Raw genomic sequence first — 23656 nt, forward strand, 5'->3', positions numbered from 1 at the left:
TTGTTTTTCTGAAATCACCACACGAGGGACGCAGGCTGGTTACCAAGGAACCTTTACTCGGCCTTCCAGGAGGGCGCGCAGGGGTGTCACCCCGCCACCCAGCTCCAGGCTCAACACCGACGGGCCGGCGCTGCGAGGCCGCGCAGGTTATCACCGACACCGCTCCCAAAGCGCAGGACGCCGGGGCTTTGTGCTCCCTCACCCGCATGAGGCAGAGAAGGTGGGTCTCGCCTCTCCCTACACGTGCCATTAGATTGCTACAGCACGTTATTGTACCTGAACTATTAAAAGGCATGTTATTAATTATAAATATAAAAAGCAATTACAGGGGGATTGCTTAGGATGACTTACAACCCAACACCTGAAGCTAAGGTCAAACAGACTCCCTGCACGGAAGTCTTAAACACCCAAGTGTTAGCCTTCCTTTGCACCACACCAAAAAGCTTGCCTGAAGTTGTGGCAAAATATATATAGAGAGGGAGGAAAACAGCAAGCACAAAGCAACACGAGACCATCATCACTCAGGATATAAGAGGGGATGATGTAGTCTAAGAACTGGAACTTTCAGTAAGGTAGACCTTGTTGGTTTTACTTTTTGGGTTTATCCAAGATATACTTTTCCCCTTTTTACAACACATACAAAAGCTCCTTCAGAATTCCTAGAATTTTCAACTGAAAATTTTCAACTGAAAATTAAGACAGTCTAACAGCTCCGGTTTTAAACGTGAAACCAAAACCAGTAGAAGTATTTCTACGTTGCAAAATTATCTCTCCTCTCAGCTGCAATAACTAAGATCCAATATGCTGCAATTGCTATTTTATTTTCCTCCTAACTGACTAAAGGTACCACAAATTAGGGTTTTCTTCCCTTTTTGCGCAGAGACTGGCCTTCTCCCGAAAAGGCAATAAACCGGCTTCCAGATTCATCCTGGGAAAAGGAAAGAGGAAAAAAGGTTGTTACCTTTTTGCTCACTGCTTGTGTGTGACGAAAGCTGAACAATCATTAGAAAGAATATTCTATCAGAGCACCAACTGACTGTAGACATTTCACATCCTTAATCTACATAATAACCACTTTCTTCCTGAAAATAAAATACGAGCATTTCAGTGACCTTTCAGCCAACTGAAACAAGTATGCTTATTAAACTTGCATCGACATTAGAGGTTGCTTTCACTTAACTCAAACCACTTTTTAACTACTACCACTTTTTATCAGAAGTCACCGTGAAAAATCAAGTATGGAGAGAGGAACCACAAACTTGGACAGTAGTTCTAATTCTGTGCAAAACTGGGAAGGATCCAACTTTATTTACCTCTTCGACTTTCTTAACTAGTGGACGTGAGTTTCTAATGAATGTGATTCTGCCAATCTTGAAGTCATAGTTGGGTATTCCTCTGGAAAAGAAGAATAAAAACAATCTTATACCCACCATCCAACGGAACACAATGAAACCTATTCTATGTCTGTCAGCATCGTACTATCACTGGCTGCAAATTTTCCTTACCGAATAATTCTATAGTTAAACCACTGAATTATTTTCTGAAGGTAGGCACACACTGCATGAAGTAAATAATCAGATACTGGAGCTGCTGTAGAAGCTTGGCTGTGGGCATGTTTCCACACAGCTTGTGGTTTCCACAGGGCCATGGACACACTTTTCCACAAGGGTTCAAGTTTAACTGTGACAGCAGTAAATGACAGATCACCACAGGAACCACATCCCTGCACACTTCCACCAAGCCTGAGTTTAGAAGTTTCCTTCTAAGAAAAAACAAAACAAAACCCACACATGGCTTGGCTTTGGTTATCCACCCAACGCAAAAAAATATTACACTCGACATCAAATTTCACTTTAGAAAATTGTCAGGGTACTGCGCATCACCCAATCCAGCCCACCAGGCCAGACTAGACCTGCTGCCTCTCCCTGCTCGTCTTTTATAGCACCAGAGTTGATTGAGAGAGTTTTGCAACATTAACTTAGGATCTGCACCTTAAGTAGTCAGGGATGTCACAGTCAGTCTAGAAAATAATCTTCTAAATGCAAACTTTTGAGGAAATCAGCTTGTTTATATTGCAGGAGCAGAAAAAAAATAATAAACTCCACTCAAACACTGATCCTTCACTTGCTGACAACTGAATGAAACAGACATACCTTCGAATGTCTCCTGGTTTAATTGGTGATGGACTGGGCTCAACACCTTTCTTCTTGCCGTCCAATCTGTTCCCAGAGCCAGAGAATGCCTATGTATATATAATGAGTTTTATTTTAACCATATTTTGTATTTGAAAGAACGCTGCACAGGGATACTATATTCTGCAAAATCTTACTATCGTTTTTATTTAATTCTTTGATTCAGCATGTTTCTTTTTAGTACTTATTATAAGCTGATGAACACTGGTTGTAGGTATGTTTCAGTCTCCTGTTTATAGACTGCTCCTTAAAGGACAGCAAGTCAACTGCTACTGCCTGCAAGCACCACACAACAATCGCAGATACTTGCCAGTTAAATGAGGAGCACCTCTAAGAACAGGTACTAGCGTTCTGCAGTTGTTTGGATCAACTAACATTCAGAAACCAGCAGAAATATGGGACTTACACGAAATCCTATGTCACTCACATATCCACTATGGTCTGCTTCAACATCCTGTGAGGATAAAAAAACCCAGTTACTTCATTGTGTTAACGTTGTGATACATGGAACACATGAAAACAGTTCCACATATTTCTGAGGAAACAACACTTTAGAATAATCCATTTCCGATATCAACAGTTGGTAAACAACTATCTCCTAAGTAACACAAGCAAAAGCATCCGGTAAGTAAAGTTTAGTCTTAAGAAACTGTTTCAGGAAAAGAAAAAATTATGTTGGACTTCATGGCTCTGTCACAAGGAAGGCCAATTTCTAGTGAATGCATTTTTGAAGAACAGAAGCTTAACTTACTGTGGCCTCTTCATGTTGAGCACTTCTTTCTGGTTCTTTGTACCCCAAAGGAGCATCAAAATCCACCTATTTACATAAGAAGCATGAAAGTAAGCATGATTGATATTTTTCTTTTAATCATAAGCTTTATATTACTATTCCTCAAAACTCCAAAACTATCACTCCATTTTGATCAAGAAATAACTGAGGTTTGCTTGTTAAACATTTTAACTCAGAACTAAAAAGACTAAGCCTCCCAGGAATGAGTCTTAGCATGTGATTGAAACAGAACAGTAAACCAGCACCCCACAATATCACTGGAGTTTGATCAAGACAAGGCAGTTAAATAAAACTCAGATTATAAAACACGTTGAATCTAAACATTAATTTCTAGGCACTGCAGTCACCAGATGGTACATGAAGTACAGCTCAAGACCACAGATGTGGTTACAAAGGTACGTGGGTTACGCTCAAATCAGTCATCTTCCCTATCCCATCAGAGTTTATCTTTCCTGCAGCATCAGAGGTGCTTGGTGTAGAGTGCTATCACTGAACAAGATGCCCTCTCCTTTGGGAGCACACAGTAAAAGCTGACTTTCCATGTCAGCTTTAACTTACATTCATATCACATTCTATGATGGACACAGCCTTATCCGGTTTGGTCTCCATTACCCGAAGCTCATAGATCTGAAACAGTAATGAATATTTTAACATTGCACACGAAAGAGCTCAAATTCTATGTAAGAAGAGCATAGCGAAACCTTTCACTTTAGATAGCTTCAAGAAAATTGAAATAAGTGCTCCTCACATTGAGGACTGGATATTGCAGGGTCTCTACAGAACATGAGAGCAAAGATTTTCAACCTAGATAGAAGACTGCTTTATGCTGGAGCCAGAGAACCTACCTTTTACTGTACCTTGATGCACTCTTACTATAACTTAATCTGCATTTTTGGAAGCAAATTATGAATTTAGCATAAAATTTTAAAAGAACTTGCATGAACATCGGCAGCACAAAAATTTATTTTCTGATGAGTCAAAAACCAGTCTAAACAGCAGCTCAGGAGAAGACATAACTGATCCCTTCTCTCCAACAGAAAATCAATTGCAAAATATACCATCTGGAATTACTTGTCAACAATACTGCATAGCTTTGTGTTGACTGTTTTAGCACCAAACTCCAACAACTGATCTCAGTTTACAACCCCAAGTAATTAAATGTGCACATGTTGCCAAAAACACTCATCTATAAAAATCTATTCACAAGATGTAGTCAAAGTACTTATGTTGGTCACAATCTACTGAAATAGTGTACTTTTTTACATGGGGCAGAATTTACTTCCTCAAATTAATGGTATCCAAAAAAACCCCTGCATGGACTGGTGTTGTATACTACACCTTTTCATTGTAGTTGATGGCAATAACATCCCCAGTAGTTAGACAAGCGAAGTTTCTCAATGCATTTTCTAATCTTTGGAGTATGTTAAGATGAAACATTTGTTTTCAATGCAACATCAAAGCTTTAAAGTTACTATGCTATAAAACTCTGATCCTTGGTCTCTCCAAGGTTGTTTAAAAGCCATCAGTACTGTAAACAGCCTTTTAGTAAACATTAGGGTGTACTAGTTCTTCTAAAGGACACTCAAACTCCTTGGACTTTAAGCCAAGATTCACACTTCTTCACTCCGGGCTACGCTTTGTGCCAGCAGTTTGCAACATCTCTGTACATAAGGTCTCATTCCTTCTGTTTTCAGAAGGAGCAGTTGTAGTTACCTACTACTAGAAGAGTATGAGCCACACCTGAAAAACTAGTTCTGCTTCATTTTGCCAATTTGGGAGAAAACTTTTGTTCCCTGCTCCGTAATTGATAGGAAGGATACACAGCTTTGGGATTGGTGATGTCAAGAAAATCTGGACTCTGTGGCTGAAATTTTGAGTAAGTAGCAACTTGAAGATTAACACTCTCCACTTGTACCAGGCCTCCCTCTTCCAGCAGCAAGTTCTGCATCATCTGCAAGAATGAATACAAAGATACAAATCACTATCAACAAGACTGATGTTTCTAATTCTTTCCTTGCGTATACTTATTTTTGCTAGGGCCACCATCTTCCCTGAAATGCACCAGCTTACCATGTTTTAATTTCAGGAAGAACAGTCAGGTGCATCTTAAAAAGCAGTCTGCTTTGCTTACTTAGTTAAACTCTCATGGAGGGAAACCTGAGCTGTGACTGAAAGCTGCTGTAGGAACATGAATAGCAAAGGCACGCACTTTCAGGAAACATTCCACCTCTTTAAGATTAAACTGACAACTCAATAATCCTACTCTTCAGGTTTTGAGAGTTCAGCATGAGACAACTCACCCAATGTGGAAGGTAACATATGCCCTCATCGGCCACAAATTCAAGGACTCCACAGTGTGTCATTCGGTCTGAATTTTTATTGGTCAGCTTAAACAGCATCGGGTATGTAATATTAAGTCGGCCTAGTGACAAAGGAGAAAAAAATTGTACTTTTTAAAAGCCACTAGCACATTTCTGAAGCTTCCAGAGATTGAACATTAGCAAGAAAATGGGCTAGACTATAGGAGAAGATTCTCCTCACACCAGTATTCCAACTCCTCAAAACTACAAATCCAGGAGAGAATGCAGATCCATGAATACAGTACTGCCACTGCACGTAGAGCTTTAAATGCATTTCTCAACACTTCCCTGCGCTCAGAGATGAGCAAGCACTGGGTATTAGCAGAGGAATCTATTACTGTTATGTCCTTGTGCTGTTATCAGTCAGCTCCTACCTAATGAATTTCAGCATGCCCTGCCTATTTTAAAATTAAATCCTGACTTAACTCATTTCTCAAAAAACCCCAAACCTATTAAGGACAAAACTTGGGGGGTCGGGGGGGTGTGTGTATGGAACAGGACACAGACGCCCTTAAAAGAGCCAATAAACACCATTTATACTATTGATTCAGCTATCTTTTTCCCCATTTCAAAGTTAATTATCACTTATTTTGTCTTTAAATTAAATTTTGCTCTAAACAACACATTCAGAACAAGCAGGTTGAGATTAAGAATTTATTAGACTGTTACCATTATACTGAGTATGCTATTAATAGTTAATAAATACTGATTCATGCCTCGTGTAGCTCAACACTTCAGATGTCTGTACTTAAAGACAGACAAGTCCCATTAATTCTGACAGACAAAATACCTCCAGAGTACATTTTTTGAACTAATTAGTCTCACATTCTCTATTTAAGTAAGATTTTAATAGATAACTGAAATACCGTATTTGCTCATATTTCTAATGTTGTTATCCCAGAATAAAATATTCACTTACTGAGTTGATCCAAAGCCGAAGGTGGCATAATTACTGCAAAAATTAATAAGAATGTAAGATTAGGGATGACTTACAAAGAGAACATAACATACAATTTTATCATTCCTTTCTCTAAAATCTCCTCTAAAAAAAGGAGATTCTAAAATCTCCTGTAAATTCATTTTTGAGCCAGAGATTTCAGTAAAATCAGTCATGGCAGGTACAACTGCTAGCACAAAAATTTCAAAACGTAATTAGAAAAAAAAGAGAATACAAAGTTTTACAACACCTAGTGCTAAAGAAAATGTTTCCTAAAGGTCATTTTATTTGTTTGGGCTTATAGGTACTCATAAATCGATGTCAACTCAAAACAACATTGCATTAGTCTGACAGCCTGAAAATTAAGTTGGCCGATGTATTCTCTTTGTTCAAGCTAAGTAAGGTACATCAAGGAGGGGAAAATAAGTCCTTAATCATAAAACTGCAAGGCTCATAATGGGCATAAGATTTTAACAAGAGACTTTAAGAAAGAAGAATGTCTTTCTCTAATGCTCACAAACCAGGACTCACCCGGTAAGTTTTTTAATTACATTCTAATGCAGTAAAACCCTCCTCCTTCCTTCTTAAAGCCCCACCCAGGGTGCTCTCCTAGCTCCAGCCACAAAGCAGACAGCATGTCTCCATGTTGTTCAACAACGTTTCTGCAGTCTTGGCCAAAAGCTGTATTACTTTGTATTATTCACAAACACTCTTCCAACAGGTTATTAGTCAAAATAAAACATGCACATACTCTTCCCGCCTTTCTCCACATCTGACCTGTCATTAGGTCCAGCAAGCATGGATACCGAGAAGCAGCGGTATTGGGTTGAGAAGCGGTTCTGGAAAACCCGAGGGATGGGGTGATCAAACATATTAAAGGAGAACTAGGGGGGAAAAAAAACACAAAGAGAAGAGTGCATTAATAGCTATCTACAACATATTGAAGTGTTACAGCACTCACTGAAGTCTCCTGAAGTTTAGCTACAACTACGCTCACGAGCCGTACGGTTGATTTCCCTGTCAACTAAGGCGCCCCTCTTTTTTCATACATCTTACGCGCTGACTTGCGGAAAAGATTTGTGCGTCAGGCGCTGCGTGGGGAGGCAGAAAATGGAAGCAGCGCACTTCCAGATTACGCTTGAAGTAAGGCTCGCCTGACCAACCGAGCCCCCAGCACGGGCGGCGACTCCCGGAGGAGACGCCGACACCCGCCGGCCGCTGACGGCCGCCCGCCCTCAGCCTGACACTCCACTCCAGACCAGAAAATGGTCTTCGCCAGCAGGCACCGGCGCGGGAACCGCCGTAGCCGACGAAGGAACACGGGGCCCAGCCGCCCGCCCGCCCGCCGTGACTCGGCACTTCCCCCGGCCGCCCCCCGGGCCTCACCATGGCGGCGGTGCTGAGGCGCAGAGTGGCAGCGCTCGAACTCCCTACAGGAATCGGCGGGCCGGGCCGGGCTGCGCCGCTCTCTCGCCTGACGGGGCTCTGGCCGCCACCGCGGGCCCCACCCCCCCTGCCCGCCCCCGCCGCGCTGCCCCTCCCAGCGTGCCGCGCGGCGCCCGCCTCCCGGGGCGGCCATTTCGTGTGAGGGCGGAAGTCGGGATGTCGCATCTGCCGGTGCCGCCATTATGGAAGGCTTTTCTGGCCGCTTGGCACTTCTTCAGTCACAGAGGGCTGATGTGGCACGTCCCGCCGTCTCGTCGGACTCACTTAAATGGCAAAGCAAACAATTTGCCCGCGGAAAAGATGGCAGACTTGGCAACAAAAGCCATCACGGTGCTTCCGTTCGAGATGCTCTCGTGATTGGCCAGCCGCACGTGTCGCCCCTCCCTTTTCCCAGTTCCATTGGCCAAGACCCGGAATGGGTTGGGCAGTTTGCCCAATCCGCTCTGCGAAGGAGAGGCGACCGCTTTTCTATTAGCCAGCGCGCCGTGACGAGCAGACCAATGGGAAGCGGCTCTGATTTGGCGCCCAGTTTGAGTGGGGGCGGCCCGTGGCTGCCGCCGTTTCCCCGCTGTTTCTCCGCCGCTCTACCACTGCCGCCATGTTCATCTCCGACTGCCGCCGGGAGTTTTACGACGTGATAGTCAGCCAGGTGCGGGCGGCGGGCCGTGACCGGGGAGGGAGTGTTGTTACCCCGGGCGTCCCGGCGGCGGGCTGACCTGTCTCCTCTCAGGCCGCTCTACGCGGGACTGCGGTGGTTCCCGCCACCTCACGGAGCGGGGACAGTGCCGGAGCGTCCCCGGCTCTGTCGGCGGTACCGGAGCTCTCGGGGCCGCGGGGGATGTAGGGGGAGGTGGTGCCCGCATTCCCGGTACTGCCTGGGTGGGGGCCAGCGGCGGGGAGCGCCGTTGTCTGGCGGGCCTAACCCCCGGGCCGCACCGAGGGCCGCGGGGCCGCCAGTCAGCCCGGATTGTGAAAATATCCCTCCCGAGCGTGTCTGCGGCGTTGGAAACCCGAGCCAAAGCTGCTGCCAGAGAGATGAGGTCTCGCCAGAGATTTTTCTTACAGTTCACCTCTTTCTTGCGAGTGCTTTCGGTATTCTTGTGAATCTTTTGTTTAACCAAGACATCTCTGGATCTATTTTTTTTCTCTATATCTTTTTAACCGCTTTGATATTGTTTGCCCAGGCAACTAAATCTTGTATTCTGTCTTCTTTGAGGTTTCTCTTGCAGTCTTGTAGCAGATCTGGCTGGCTACTTTCATTTTTAACCCATAGTTTGCTTAACTTGTTCAGAGTGGATGTTTACACTGAAGTGGTAAAGCTTTTGTTGGACAGTCTTTTAGTATTTCTACCTGTGAAAGTATATTATGGATTGTGCAAATGAAAGCGTTTCTCTCACCTTTAACTGTGAGCAAAATCTCAAAAAAAAACCCCAATACCCAGAGCAAAAAAATCGCCAGATAAATTATTTTGCCAAAATCAAGGTTATTTCAAGAGTGCCTTGCTCCTATTTCTCCTCCAGATTTTCTTTAGTCAAAACTGTTCAGATCCCATGCTGGAAATTTAGGTCTTTCTAGACATGATAACAATAGTTGTAGGGCTGACTCGCTTTGAACCTCCAAAACTATGTGCGGTTCATAGGAGTCTGAATAATTCTGTTTCCTCAAAGCAGATGACATATTTTGGGTATGTGGAGTTGTTTCTTGTTCATATTTACAGGCATCCAAATCGGTTAATTTTGGTTGCAGTGTCCATTCAGAAGCAATCCTGTTCTTCGGTTTTCTGCTTATGATGCTCTCTACCTAAATTTCTTACTTTCTGGTCTCACAGTGATCTGCGCATTTCATGTACCAGCACATTAGATTTAGTACCTATGTTAATATACTAATATGCTTATTCTGTTATTTTTGCAGCGTGTTCTTCTTCTTGTTGCTTCAGATGTTGATGCATTGTGTGCTTGTAAAATACTCCAAGTAAGTCTTTGTTCATTATCACTGTAGGCTAACAGTAAAAGAAAAAATGTCCTGGGACCCTTTTAATAGGTTTGACCTGGGGAAAGGGTGAAGGTTTAATCTGCTCCTGTAAATTATTTTTTCCATGAGTTATGGCACTGAAAACCAGTAAGTCATACTCCCAAAGTTCATGTAGATGTGTCATTTGGGATGTCTTCAAGATAAAGATTTGTATGAAATAGAATTACAGCATGGTATAGCATTGTAGAAGATGTTATTTCCCCCACCTTTGCTAACAGCTGTTTCCTTCATTTCAGGCTTTGTTTCAATGTGATCACGTGCAATATACACTTGTCCCAGTATCTGGATGGCAAGAACTTGAAACTGCCTTTCTAGAGCATAAAGATCAGGTGAAAAAATACTGGAAACTTTTTAAGTTGCAGTTCATCTTACATAGACATGCACTTCTTCCCTTTGCCCAACTTAAAATGTCATCTCTTAAACTAGTTGTTACTGGTTACCGCAGAACAGTGGTTAAATTTTAACATACCAGTAACAAACTTGTTAAGTTTTTTACATCAGCTCAAACTAATGTGCTATAATTTTGATAGAGTCAAATTAAGTTTGCACGCATTTTGAGATATAAAAGGTGGTGGTATTGGATGTCTGTCCAACATCCCTGAATTTGGTGTTTTGTCTTACAAATTTTCTTCCTCCTCAGAGACATCAAATACCAGAAAGTAAACAAAGGAAACATTTTGGAAATTATGAGCTTTGTAAAGCTGTTTTCAGCCTTCTGTGTTTCCTGCTAATTTAAGTAAAAAGCATTCTTTTTTTTCCTTTTGCTTGCAGTTCAAATATTTTGTTCTTATTAATTGTGGTGCCAATGTTGACCTTCTGGAGATCTTGCAGCCTGAAGAAGACACTTTTTTTTTTGTATGTGACAGCCACAGACCTATCAACGTAGTGAATGTTTACAATGACACACAGGTAAATGCTTTTCTTTCATAATAAAAATCTTTGCACTGTGGCGGTGAGTGGTTCAGTGCTTTTCTGTGTTTTGCAAAACTGCTTACAGTGTTACTAGGTCAGGCAGCAGTGTTAGTGGATATTTGCAGTAGTAATGTGCACAATCAGAAAAAAAAAATCTCTTTTCAATAATAATATATATATACTGTTAGCAGTGTGACAGTTGTCAGTAGTAAGCACCTGTTCATCTTATTGCTATAAATCAAACTGCTACAAATCAGAGGATAAATATCCTCCAGAATGTAACATCTCTCAGTCTCTAGCAATACCTAGAATTTGAGTATTAAGTACAAATTATTTGACAACATGACTCTAACAAGCATAACGAAAAAATACTTTCAGTAATGCTGTAACAAAGGAATATGTTTTTTACTCTTATGTTATATAAGTAAGTATGGTCTTTGTATCAAAAATCAATATTTTTGTTATGCCAGGAATCGATCACAGCCAAGATGAGTTTATAGTTTCTCTTATTAAGTATCTGAAGTATTCTCTTTTGTGATTTGAGACACGCTTTAAGCACTAAATAAGATACTTTATTTAAAATACATTTTTTTCCTGCTAGGTTAAGCTTTTAGTTAAACAAGATGATGATCTTGATGTTCCTGCTTATGATGATATCTTCAGAGATGAAGAGGATGAAGAAGAGGACTCAGAGAATGAAAGTGATGGGTTAGAACCTTCAGAGAAACGTAGACGTTTTGAAGAGGTGTGTTTCTGCTACTTTATTGTGAAAAGAAGGAAAATAAAATAGTTACTAATCATCATAGTAATGACATTTGAGTTTAAAAATGATGTCGTTAGATTGCAAATTCAAATGTCTATCTCTATGTGCTCTGGGGTTTTCAGTCTAGCAGTACAACTTGTTTAGATATAAACTTTTTTTATAATTGAGAAGACAGAAGCTTACAAAGAATTTATTTTACTGCTACAAGGACACACAAAAGTGTTGCTAACAAAAATGTATTATGATAGACACAAAAAATCATATTTGCCATATGTTATTTGTAGCATATTATCTATTTACACCATACAAGGAAGCAAAGGCACAAGACTAGCAATATTAAGAGACAATGTAAAGACATGCTCTGATTTAATATTTATTTTGTGTTATTTTTCTATTAACATTGTACATTTTTCCCTGCTAAGTTATGAAAGGCACTAAAAACAGATATTAGAAATTCAAAGGAAAATCTGTACATAGTATACACAGAAGCTATTTTCAAATCTGTTAAATATTTCACAAAGATCTTATTGATTTTGGGTTTTCAAGCTGATGATGCTATTTATGGAGCTTAAATATACAGTGAGTGCCTCTCTGAGCTTCACTAATTATCTCTCTTTCATCAGTGTCATTTTTATGTTATAAAATGGTAGGATGCAATGTTGCTAGTGTTGAAAATACTATCTACTGGGCCTCTTATTTGTGACGATGAGCTAAATAAATGTTAGCACAGAAGGATGCCATGACTTTATAAAAGTGTTCCTTGGAAAATATTTTATAATACTTTTCTCACTAGATGCTCTTAAAAGATTAGTTCTTTTTAATGAAGACTTAATCATTCGAGTACCTGGATGGGTGCTAATCTACTAAAGTATTTTTAACATCCAAATTAATTTACAGGATGTAATAGAGAGAACAATGAAAAGGCGACAAAGGCGAGAATGGGAGGCACGCAGGTGTGTTTAACTGGGTTTTTTATATTGCTCGTATCTCTTTCTTTCTCTTATTCTTTGATTAAAATCTTGTTGACAATACAAAAACATCCTAAGCTGCTTGATTTGCAAGATGCTTTAGTTCTAACTTTATTCAGAAAGTGGAGAGATATTTACTATATAAAAATAAAACTTTTAAATAGAGGATAGTTGTAAATAGTAATTTATAAATCTGAGTATCAATAGGTGCATCGCTTTACTTTTAAGTAGCTGTAATAGTCTTACCTTGTCTATCTTAGGTGAAATTTGTGCTTCTCTTTTCTTCCTTTACAGTCCTGCTATTGTCCATAGGAATGAGCAGGAACAGATCAGATATGAAAATTGGATTTGAGGAATAATGACAATAATTTTTTCCTTTTTACTTTATGAGTACAATTCGGTGTGGTTTCCATGTTGCTACTAAAATCTAATTGCCTTGCTGGAAAGCAATTTCTAGCCCAAGTTTAATATTTTTTTCACTGTTAAAATGAGATTTAAATATTATTTCACAATTCCTGCTCTATATTTTTAATTGGATCCAATGACCAGTTCACCACTTAGTCAAATGTGGGGTTTTTTTTCCCTTTATAGACGAGAAATTCTTTTTGATTATGAGCAATATGAATACCATGGAACCTCAGTAAGTATAAATTCTTGTTTGCCATAAAAACACAAAGTGCCAATGTAAAGGTAATATTATAATTATCTAATAATAGTACACATTATTGTTATATAAAAGATATATTGTATATGTACAAGTAATTTGACTTAGCAGTTTAATGTTTTCTGGTTGTGTACATCCAATTTTACCACTGATGAATTAAATGCATCACAGAAACAATACTGGTAGACTGGCAGACAACAGCCAGCTGAGGCACAGTGGCTAATGTAATGTTAACAGTGGGGAAAATGATAATATAGAACTATTAATGTTTTTGTTGTTTGATATCTTTAATGCTGCTATTAAAAAAAATATGGTAGTGTAATTTTTTATGTCTTGCAAAAGTGTCTATGCACATATACTCTCACAAAAAGACTTTAGCATGTAGGGAGCTTTTGCCTTCCAAAGTTTTCAGCATCAGGATATTTCAAATATAACACTTAGGACATCAAACTGTTCCTTCTGTCATTTGTCCTCTTGTCTGATTATTTTTGTATTAAGTGCTGCTTTATATATAATGCAGGTTTGCAGAGCTGTATAAAATACTTTTCTTTCTACTTAGTGTCTTAGAAAGTAAGACATTGACCGATCGTCACTCAAGTGTGGTTTCTAGAGCTTTAGTAACATGCTAGTACTTGGCAAATTTAACTGTTCCATTTGTTTAATGAAGTGAGAGGTTTGTGTTCATTTATCCCTTTATTTTTTTGCTTTTCCCTCATATAGTCTGCAATGGTGATGTTTGATCTGGCATGGATAATGTCTAAAGACTTGAATGACATGTTGTGGTACGTTTCCATTATCATTTTTCACAGAAGCTAGAAGCTTAAACTCATAGTAAATAGAGGCAAGTTTTCCCAAAACAATTTGATTTCAGTGTGAGGTTCCAGTTTATTTCATGAGTGGATGTATGTCTTGAATTGGAGGACACATCTTTATAAATTAATTACGAGCAACCAGTAGATTTTGCATGGAAAAAGGGAGGATGGTACTATATGTGCATGTCTGCTAAGAGGGAATAATAGTATATAGCTCTGATAGTAACTTCTGTGTACAGTTGGTAAACAGTGTTTCTGACTTGTTCTGTTACATACTTGGAGGGTTAAATATAATACGCTGTACTGGAATATTTTTTGGTTTAACTTGGTTTTTTCCTTTTCCTTTTTTTCCTCCCAATGTTAGGTGGGCTATTGTTGGCCTGACAGATCAATGGGTCCAAGACAAAATCACTCAGTAAGAAAGATTTTTCAATTTATCTTAATTTTTTTATTTATCTATCTTTTAAGGTTTTTTAGGCATAATTAATAGAGATCAGGAAACTTATGGGAATTTATATAACACAAGGTAATTAATAGACAGTGACATTAAATATCTTAATGACTGAATGTGAATGTGATCTAATGCCTTCCAAAAATAGGAATATACATCAGAAAAAACTATTTTCTCTCTCTACTATTTAGAATTTTTAAACTAATTTCACAAAATTATAAAAACAATCACTTCTGATTGGGGAAGAAATGGTGTTTAATAGTAGTTTACGTAAATATGAACTTAATACTGTTTTATTAAAGGAAAAAAAATTGTATGTTCTGTATTCTCCAGCTTCTTTTCCAGTTTTAGTTAACAAGTTTCAGATTTTAGCTTTTTTTTCTTGTTTCCTACTAGATACCACCAGAATTCTAGGTGCACATGTATAGACTTTAATTCTGGTGTTCTATTGTTACTAAGTGTTCTATTGTTCTAAATGTACTAAGTAATTAAGTTCATTGGTCAGCCTATCTGTTTCTCTGTAGTGGTTTTATTTTAGCTTTAATTGTATGGGTGTATGGCTGAATATTGAAAGAATATTGCTTAACAAGTTGGATTTTTTTAAAAGATGTACCTACAGTTTTCATGCTGCTGACTGGTCAATGTGTAAACTTTTAGGAAGCATTTTTGTGTTCTCATAATCAAGAACAAAAATACACAGGAAGAAACTGAAATGACAAATTTGTTTTTGTTTAAGAATGAAGTATGTGACGGATATTGGAATCCTACAGCGTCATGTGTCTCGCCATAACCACCGCAACGAGGATGAAGAAAATTCACTGTCAATTGATTGCATGCGAATAGCATTTGAATATGAGTATCCTTGCGTGAGATCTGGGGAAAATGAACTCTACACACTTGGTGAACCTCAGATGAGTGTTTTATCTAGGGGAAAAAAAAACCCAGCACCATCTCTGCTGCTGAGAATAGAGTTAAAAGAAATGGAAATTTGAGTGTTTTGTTGAACATGAATCCCTCTTTCAATAGCTCATTTAGCTTCAGTTCAGCTTAACGTTTCAGAATTAGTTACAAGTCAATGTTGCTCTTCTTGTGTTACTTGCACCTGCAGCTTTGAACTGTATCTTACGTAGTACAGAGATAAAATATATAAAGGGCAGCTGAAGACTTACCTACTAGTTGTGGAGTTTTGTTGCTATTTGTAACTTCAAATGATATATGTGTTTATAGTTATTTGCCATAATTCCTGTCCAGTCTGCGCCTGGCACTTTATCAGCACTGGTCTCTATATGAAAGTCTCTGTAACACTTCATATACCTCTGCTAGCCTTAAGCTTTGGTCGGTACAAGGGCAGAAGAGGCTCCAGGAGTTTCTGGCTGACATGGGGTGAGTTATAAAAATCTGGATCTTGATTAAAGGATCATTTTTTCACTGAATTATGGAAAAATATTGAAAATATAGCTTGCGAGTACCCAACTTGTTAGTTTTTAAATATGACGGGGGGGCTCTGAGTAGGTTGCAGTGTCTCTTTGGGTTAAGTTATACAACTTGTGTCTTGGTGTACGAGGAATACTTCAGCTGTGTGCCTTTATGGAATAGTAGATTAGTAAGTAACCTGTGCTTTCTCACATCCGCTCTTCAATGACTAAAGAGAAAAGAATGCAAACAAGCTTAGTCAGACTTAACTTCCTAAATTATCTAATGTTAAGAAAGCCTTTGAAAGGAAGGCAAAATATTTGTTTCTTCTAGCATACCTATCTGTATTTTTTCTTTCTGTTTTTAGTTTGCCTTTGAGGCAAGTGAAGCAGAAGTTTAATTCCATGGACATGTCTTTGAAAGAAAATCTTCGGGAAATGATTGAAGAATCTGCAAACAAGTTTGGGTAAGTTGTTTTAGATACAAATGCTTTATCTGAAAATACTTTTCAATTAAGTTCAAATATTTTTGTATGAAGAGGATGTAACATCCTGTTTTAAAAAATATGGTTTCTAGATTGACAAAGTAATACTAGGCTTGTTGCAAATGTTAGGATATGATTTGTCTTCATGTTCTTAACATTAACATACTGAGGAGATGGCTGGTCAATGTTGATAATGTTAATAATCTTTACTGGTTTTATTTCATTTTGCAGAATGAAAGATTTAAGAATTCAGACCTTCAGCATTCACTTTGGCTTTAAGAACAAGTTCTCAGCAAGTGATATAGTTTATGCAACAGTTTCTCTCATGGAGAATATAGAGAAAGAGGGGCCTGAAACAACTAATTTCATTAAAGCTTTGGACAGTCTCTCTAGGTACTGAAAATATGTCTCTTCATTCTTTCATGATTTTATTTAGGGAATGTGGGTTATATATCTAAAAGATGCATTGATGCTTCATAAGCCATTGAAGAAAAATCAAAATATCCCTGTGAATAGTGTTTAGGTCTCACTTTTGTGTGAAAAGCTTTATTTTTATATGAAAGTGTCTATTTTTATTCTTTCTGTTGCAGGGGTAATCTGGACAAACTGCACCAAGGACTGGACCTAGCCAAAAAGCAGTTACGTGCCATTCAGCAGACAGTAGCCAGCTGTATTTGCACCAACCTTGTAATCTCTCAGGGACCTTTTCTCTATTGCTCTCTCATGGAGGTCAGAATTCTAGTTTTTGGCTGTATCATTTCACTGTCATATTTGGCTACGTCATACTTGAATGACACTGTTTGCCTAACTGCTTGACTCAACAAGAATGACTCTGTCAGAAAGAACCTATTTACCTATACTGTGCTGTCCTCTTACGGGTCAGTATTGACATCTACTCTGAACTTCTCAAAGGAAGAATCGGTCCTCTCAAAGGGAGGACTTCATTTCAAAGTCAAGTGGGTGAGCTCAAACCCCTGTATTGCCGTGGTTCTTGTTAGTCTTCTTTGAGTCACACAAAACTTTCAGACTTGTCAATAAATATTAACATAAAACAAGTGAAAGAATCATCTTGGTTTGTAATTGACATAATTCTTCTTTTTCTAGGGCACACCAGATGTGAAACTGTTTTCCAAACCAGTGTCTTTGTGCCTGCTTAGTAAATACTTGCTCAAATCATTTGTTTGCTCTGTAAGTAAATCAAAAGCTTTTGACTAACTTGTGGCCTGTCTAGTATTGTTCTGTTGGATACTTACAGTTGATTATTAAGATTTTCATATAATGTTTTTAATAATGTTTTTCTGCCAATTGGTTGGATAATTTTAGCACATTTGTAAATGCTGCTCTAGGAAAGATATCTGCCTGGCAGACTTCATAGCATTAGAAAGAGTTTTCATTACTACGATACTTACAGTCTAAAATCTTTGTGTAAATTTGTACATTTTGAGGGAGCATATCACTAAATATGTACTTTGAAATGTTAACAACAAAAAAAGCAATATTGCAGGACTGGTAAACTGGTAATTGTTATCTAAAGATTTCTGTGTTTGTTTAAATTAACTGGTCTGCCACTAGGAGCAGGACAGCATTTAAAACTCACTGCAAAACATTTACCTTAAGAACAGGACACTTTAAATAGACTTCTGTTTCATTTACTTAAGTGTCTAAAAATGTTAAAATCTTCATAATTACTTTTTGATTTAATTAAATTACAAAATTTGTTAAAGTTACAGCTTACAGCTGTAAAATGATATGATGGGAAAATAATTTCTAGTGAAGACTGTGTTTATGAATGTTTTATCTGTTGTATTTCAATGTAAAATGGTTATTGCAAAAAATTAAGCCCAGTCCAAGTTTTTAGATGCCTGTACCTGCAGTTCTTTTTAAGAGCTGTTTTCTTTAGTGTAAATCATATCTTGCCCATGTTAAAATGGAGTGCGAGATTGGAGAAGAATTGAAATTTCTATTGGTCCTTAAAGGGGCTTTTACTGTAAGAAAGAAGGGGATTAAGAACTTCTTCAACTTCTGTTGAACTGCATTATAGCTGTATCCTTAGATTAATATTTGTAATACTACCTCACATGGTGAGCTGAAGCTAAATTGTTTCCTGAGTTTTGTCTAACAAAGAGGCATTCTGACTTCCAGACAAAAAACAAGCGTTGTAAATTGCTGCCACTGGTAATGGCTGCACCAATGGATGTTGAACGGGGAACTGTGATCATGGTGGGGATTCCTCCGGAGACAGAAAGCTCTGACAAAAAGAAGTAAGCATATTGTTTAAAAGTTCTTACTAAAGGTTATCTGTAGACTTTTCCTGTCTCTGAAGCAAATATAGCTTTCCTGTACCTATTTAACACTGGATATGTTGACTTAAATTGTATCCTTCTTAAAAACATGCTTTTTGTGTATGGTATGCATGAGATACTTTGGGAGAGGATACAGATGTTCCACAGCTTCCCTGCAAGTTTTTTTTCCCCCCTCCCTCTTAACTATATCTTAAAAGAGGGAAATAGTTCACTATATGACCCATGACTTCATTTCTTAAAGACTGCAATGTTAAGATTTTTGCACTTGAATAAGCGAGGTGTATGTTGAATACACAGCACGTGAAAAACATCTAGAAGACATTTTCAACTCTCAGCAAGAAAAAAGGTCCATACTTCTACCTCAATAAATACATCATTTTCTGTGATGCTCATTTGTATTTCTGTTCATCTTCTAGCTTTTTCGGAAGAGCGTTTGAGAAAGCTGCAGACAGTACCAATTCTAGGACTTTACACAACCATTTTGACATGTCAAGTGAGTAATGCTGCCTTATCCCTTACTTCGTTCACCAGACAGTCCTTTAGGGGTCAGTGTTTACGCAGCCTCCATAAAGCATGACTGTGGACTATATACTCATTTGTGTATGTCTTAGATGCAAATGTCAAGGGTGTCTATGTGATACGCTATTCCTGAATCTAGTATAAACACAAGCTACGTGATTTATCGTTATTTTTTCTAAGTGCTGTCTTGTTGTGCAAAAACTATAAACTACTAAGCAAAGGCTTGCATTTCTTTTTAAAACAACCTACATTTTGCATGGAGTAATGATTTTCATATGTGCACTTCAGTTTAAAAATCTACGAGGTTATCTGTGAGGGGTTTTATATTTAGTAGCCAAACGGAGTATGGTATTGATGTTATAAGATGAATTCGTTATTGTCTGTGCTTACAAAAGAGGTGGTTTTTAACAATGCATATTTAAGTATGCATGTTGAACATACAAAGAAACATTCCTAGATTTAAAAATTGGCTGCCATATCATGCACCTAGAAATTGGAATTTGCTGAAATATGAGTAAAATAAACAACGTGCTTTGTATTTTGTCCAAATAAATAGTTTCTCTTTTTTCTTCTTAAAGTTGATTAAGTATATAAATAAGTATACTCAGAATTATTATTCTTCAAGTGTGACATCTGGTATATCTTTTAGTTATTTACATCTTGTAATAAAATATTTCCTGTTTTAGTAATCGAATTGAAAACAGAAGACCGGAGCAAATTTCTGGATGCACTCATTTCTCTCTTGTCCTAATGGTAAGACGGTGTAAGGAGGTTTAATTAAAAAATTAATTACAAATCAAGTTAGTAACCTGTTAGTATCTGTAGAATGTTCTAAGAAAATGTGGCAACTTCTAGTGAAAATATATATTGAAGATAAGAGTTTCTTATAAAGACTTTTTGGGAGGAGGCAGACAATGTATAAGCAAAATTTTTGTTTTTCTCCTTAAGAGATTTATTCAAGTTTCATCATCCATAAGCTTCTCTTCCATTGTTCTTAACTTTTTGTGGCTTTTTAAGTTCAGCTGGAAAAGAAGCAGCTGTTTGTTGTGAGAGAAATGCAGATATTAGCTAATTGTAGTTGATACTGACTTTCTTTTAATTATGATGGCTTGTTTGAGCTCAAGATGGAATTTTGGCTATAGCAGTGCCATTCTTAGCTTTGATGTTAGTATAGAATTCGCATTTTTGGTTCACAGTGTTAAGGTTATAGCCTATGTTAGTGTGTAGTTTATCTGGATTAAAGATGGGGATATTTGTATCTATTGTATTGTAACTATTTGTAGTTGTGGCTGTTAGCTTCACACTAGTTCAAGGTCTGTTTTAAAGCTCTTCAGGGCAAGATAGATTTTACTGTAGATCTGATGAGACTGTCATATTGTTGCAATTGTCTTCAAATATTCACTGCTTTTCAATGCCAAACTATTTTTATTGGTTTGTGTATGTGTTTATTCTGCAGCGATGGGTGGGGATAGCTTGTTTTCTCCTAGAGAAGCAGCCAAACTCTAAATTGTTTTGTTAAGTCTGTTCAAACAACCTGTAAGACTGTTTGAAAGTATATAAAGTACCTCATGGCTTTTTCATGTCTAGGTAAAGATTTGGTCTTTAGTATTAACATGTGATGTAATCTCACAAGATTATGGTACATGTACAAAAGCAAAGGAGTAAGATGAAGGCTTTGATAAAAGTCTGTGAACATTGGTAGTCCTAGCCAAATGACAGTATGGGTTACCTTTTTTCAGTGGGTATCAAAGCTACAATTTCTTTCTTCTGTTCACTCAGAAGTTTGAAACAGTGGATCAATAGCTGCAGTTGTTGCTTGTTAGACAGCATAGTCATGCATGGCTTCCAAGCTTTCTACATCTGTTTCTGTACACTCTGACTACTGTTTCAGTTTGTATTCTGCCCTTGTTACACAGCGGTGCTTTTTGGCTCCTTGTGCTGGAAGCTGAGAATCCGATGCTCTGAAATTACTTTGGATGTTCCAAACTTCATGGTGCTGCAATTGTGATGTATCGCCTTGCTTTATCTTAAATGTACCAGTACAGGCCTGGACTGTTTTTATGCCTCTTGGGAGGTCAAAAGGATTTTAACCTTAGCATACAGATATTGAACACTGCTTCTTTGTAAACAACCCATCCTCTTAATGGCAAAAGGTGTCAACTAGGAGTATTTGCAAATTCAACTTCTATTTGTCAAACCTGCTTTTATTAGTAGATGTGCTCCTGTGATGTTAATATGTTTAGTTGGCTAATAACAAAAAAATAAGTTTTGAAGAAGTTCCATATTTATATTATTACTATGTTCCTTTAAAATTGTCTTGAATGTTTTGGGGTTTTTTTGTAAGAAACTTTTTGAAACTCTCCTTGAATTTTTAGAATGCTGAAACTGTTGTTTAGTACTGTCAGGTTGAGGTCTTGTGCTTTAATTGAAATAACTTTTGTGAGACAAGTTTTAAGATTTTAGGACTCTTAAAATCCAAGAACTGAATAACTGCCAAATACTGAATGAAAAATCTGGGGAGTTCTGGTGTTAATAAAGCATTTTTAGTCATGCATTGTGGTACTGTATTGTCACTCGTAGTTTGGCTTTGGGAATAATTTTCCCGGAAAGAGTGTAAAATACTATGATAATTGTGCGCAGACTGTAGTGTTAAAAATATCGACAGACTAGCTGAATTCTGTTCCATAACAGAGATTTCATTTCACTTTGGTCATATGAAATGGTATGGCTTGTTAGACTTAACCTGCTGTGCATTGGGAGGGTATGCGTATGTTTGGAATTCTTTTTTTCTTGCAATGTTTGCTTGAATTCTGTGTGACTTCAATGTTTTCATGTATTATAATGAGTATGTAAAGGTTATGGTTATGAGTATGTAAAGGTTATCATTACATCATGCTTTGTACAGATTTTTAATACAGGTTAATTTAATATTAAATGTGATTTAAATGTAGCCACAGAAAGCTAATTAAACTATATATTTTTATTCAAACAAAAGTGATTTTTTTTATTTTTTAAATGTTGTCATCTTCTCTGAGTAAAATCCCTGTGATCACCAAAAAACTGTGCTTCCTAAGATAAAACATAATGCCACCTTTTGATTTTGCATGTTTACTAGGTAGTATCGGCAATAAATGACATTCCCCCTTGCAAGTGTGCTTTGGGTTTTTCCTGTACACAGCATAAAGTAATTTTATTTATTTCTGAAGCAGATTACTGTGCTTTAATTCTCTGGAAAAGTTTTATGTTGTTTTTTGAACACTGATACCAGTGCTAAGCCATGTTTACAATGTAAAACTAGGAGTCTATGTGACACTTAAGTGCACTTCTGAATATTTTCTCTTTATCTTTTAGTTGCAAACTGCTGAGTGAGTTAAGTGAATTTCCTAGATTTGTCTTAAACTTATCTGTCACAAAATAATCACTGCCATTTCCACAGCACTAAATGACTGTAACTTTAGTTCAGCCCTATCATATATCTAGGCCTTACATGCTTCTAGATGTAAATATCAGAGAAAAACAGGGGTGTGTGTAGCAGTAAATACAATGTGCTTCAGTGTGGGAGACCACCTTCATGTATACAGATGAATAATGTGTTCTGGGTAAAATTGAATTTTACTTGCACGGTCTGCTTGCTCAGTAATTGCATAAAAGGTCTTGCACCTCCTGGATCTCTGACTCATGGTTCAGTGGCCATCTATCAGGAAATCCTAAACAAACAACTAAATTCCCCATTTTCTTCCTGTGCAAAACCTTTAGACAGGGGAAAAGAAATGTTGTGAGGAAGGCATCAAAAAGCATGGGCATGTAACATCTCTGTTTAATTACTATCTCTGTCTTTAGTTACATGTAGTGCTGTTTTCAATACATGGAATGGTTTTGATGGGTACCTTAGCAAGCTATTACCGTTATCTGCTTGTTTGGGGTTTTGGTTTTCCTGGTTTTTTTTTCCTCCACCCTCTCAGAAGCTCTGTGAACCCTGTATCTCACCTCGTCAGTTCTCTTACTGCTCTTGTATCCCCTGTCCCTCTCCTGGAATTATTCCATTCCCCTTTCAGGCAGGGCACGTTTGGGTTTTATTGCTACCACCTTTTCCTGCTGTTGTGATAAATACAGATCTTGCCTTGCAATGAAGAAGGAAGTTGGGGGGGTGGGCAGGGAGTGTTTGTGTGTTTGTTTTAGTAGGTGACTGTCATGTCTTGAAAAAGGGACAAATTTTCAGGCACATGCACCCTTTAGTTTCAGCATATTACATTGTGCTGGGAGGATGAGAAGTGGAGCTGGTTTTTATGCTGGGATGTGTTGATAATTGCTCTACTAGCAGGTTCTGTGACCCCCCAAACAGATGTGTAAGCTTGAAGCTGTGGATCTATTACATGGAGAATAAGCTTCCCTTGTCCATCCTTTATTGCTTTTTGGGTTTTGGTGGTTTTTAAGGTTCTAGTTTTCCCAAGATCTACTGGAGGTGCCAAGAATGCTTTTGCAAATTTTAGAATTGACCAACTGTTGAAGTGATCCCAAGGCCATTCAAAGTGGCCCAAAATCTGTCAGGAATGCTGAATGCTATGTAAAAAGAAAGTTATTAAATCCATGTGGAAACATGAAGAAGTCTTT

At 37.9% G+C, this 23656-nt stretch overlaps 2 protein-coding genes across 4 annotated transcripts; one reads left to right on the top strand and one right to left on the bottom strand.

Moving 5' to 3' along the window:
- Positions 1–36: 36 nt before the first annotated feature.
- Positions 37–7799, bottom strand: UFD1 (ubiquitin recognition factor in ER associated degradation 1). 2 transcript variants are annotated; one of them, XM_074886823.1, is made up of 12 exons: positions 7666–7799; positions 7031–7163; positions 6262–6294; positions 5283–5404; positions 4803–4933; positions 4321–4393; positions 3541–3609; positions 2944–3009; positions 2599–2646; positions 2154–2242; positions 1314–1395; positions 37–928 (listed from the first exon to the last, which is right to left on the bottom strand). In XM_074886823.1, exons 1-12 carry the CDS (start codon positions 7666–7668, stop codon positions 854–856), a joined length of 924 nt encoding a protein of 307 aa, XP_074742924.1. In that variant the 5' UTR covers positions 7669–7799; the 3' UTR covers positions 37–853. The 2 variants fall into 2 exon arrangements, with proteins under 2 accessions (XP_074742924.1, XP_074742925.1); XM_074886824.1 differs by lacking the exon at positions 7666–7799 and having other exon boundaries at positions 7057–7163.
- A 64-nt stretch (positions 7800–7863) lies between these two features.
- CDC45 (cell division cycle 45) lies at positions 7864–22165 on the top strand. Of its 2 annotated transcripts, XM_074886828.1 has the most exons (19): positions 7864–8374; positions 9637–9696; positions 9993–10085; positions 10528–10665; positions 11270–11413; positions 12329–12384; positions 12991–13039; positions 13784–13845; positions 14240–14290; positions 15063–15182; positions 15578–15709; positions 16107–16205; positions 16455–16616; positions 16814–16952; positions 17328–17411; positions 18366–18484; positions 18943–19019; positions 19732–19798; positions 20962–22165. In XM_074886828.1, exons 1-18 carry the CDS (start codon positions 8324–8326, stop codon positions 19794–19796), a joined length of 1701 nt encoding a protein of 566 aa, XP_074742929.1. In that variant the 5' UTR covers positions 7864–8323; the 3' UTR covers positions 19797–19798; positions 20962–22165. The 2 variants fall into 2 exon arrangements, with proteins under 2 accessions (XP_074742929.1, XP_074742930.1); XM_074886829.1 differs by lacking the exon at positions 20962–22165 and having other exon boundaries at positions 19732–20098.
- Positions 22166–23656: the final 1491 nt, after the last annotated feature.

The sequence above is a fragment of the Strix uralensis genome, chromosome 17 (genome assembly GCF_047716275.1).
Source record: "Strix uralensis isolate ZFMK-TIS-50842 chromosome 17, bStrUra1, whole genome shotgun sequence".
Classification (NCBI taxonomy): Eukaryota; Metazoa; Chordata; class Aves; order Strigiformes; family Strigidae; genus Strix; species Strix uralensis.

Bases quoted from the DNA above. Each gene is read 5' to 3' on its own strand.
- UFD1 (XM_074886823.1), bottom strand. The intron at 5,405-6,261 runs GTAAGTGAATAT...CTTTGTCACTAG, and splicing joins TTCGGCTTTGGATCAACTCA to GCCGACTTAATATTACATAC. The intron at 3,610-4,320 runs GTGTAGTATACA...TTACTGTTTCAG, and splicing joins CCATCAACTACAATGAAAAG to ATCTATGAGCTTCGGGTAAT.
- CDC45 (XM_074886828.1), top strand. From the start codon at position 8,324: ATGTTCATCTCCGACTGCCGCCGGGAGTTTTACGACGTGATAGTCAGC. The intron at 10,086-10,527 runs GTGAAAAAATAC...TTTTGCTTGCAG, and splicing joins TTCTAGAGCATAAAGATCAG to TTCAAATATTTTGTTCTTAT. The intron at 19,020-19,731 runs GTGAGTAATGCT...TTCCTGTTTTAG, and splicing joins CAACCATTTTGACATGTCAA to TAATCGAATTGAAAACAGAA.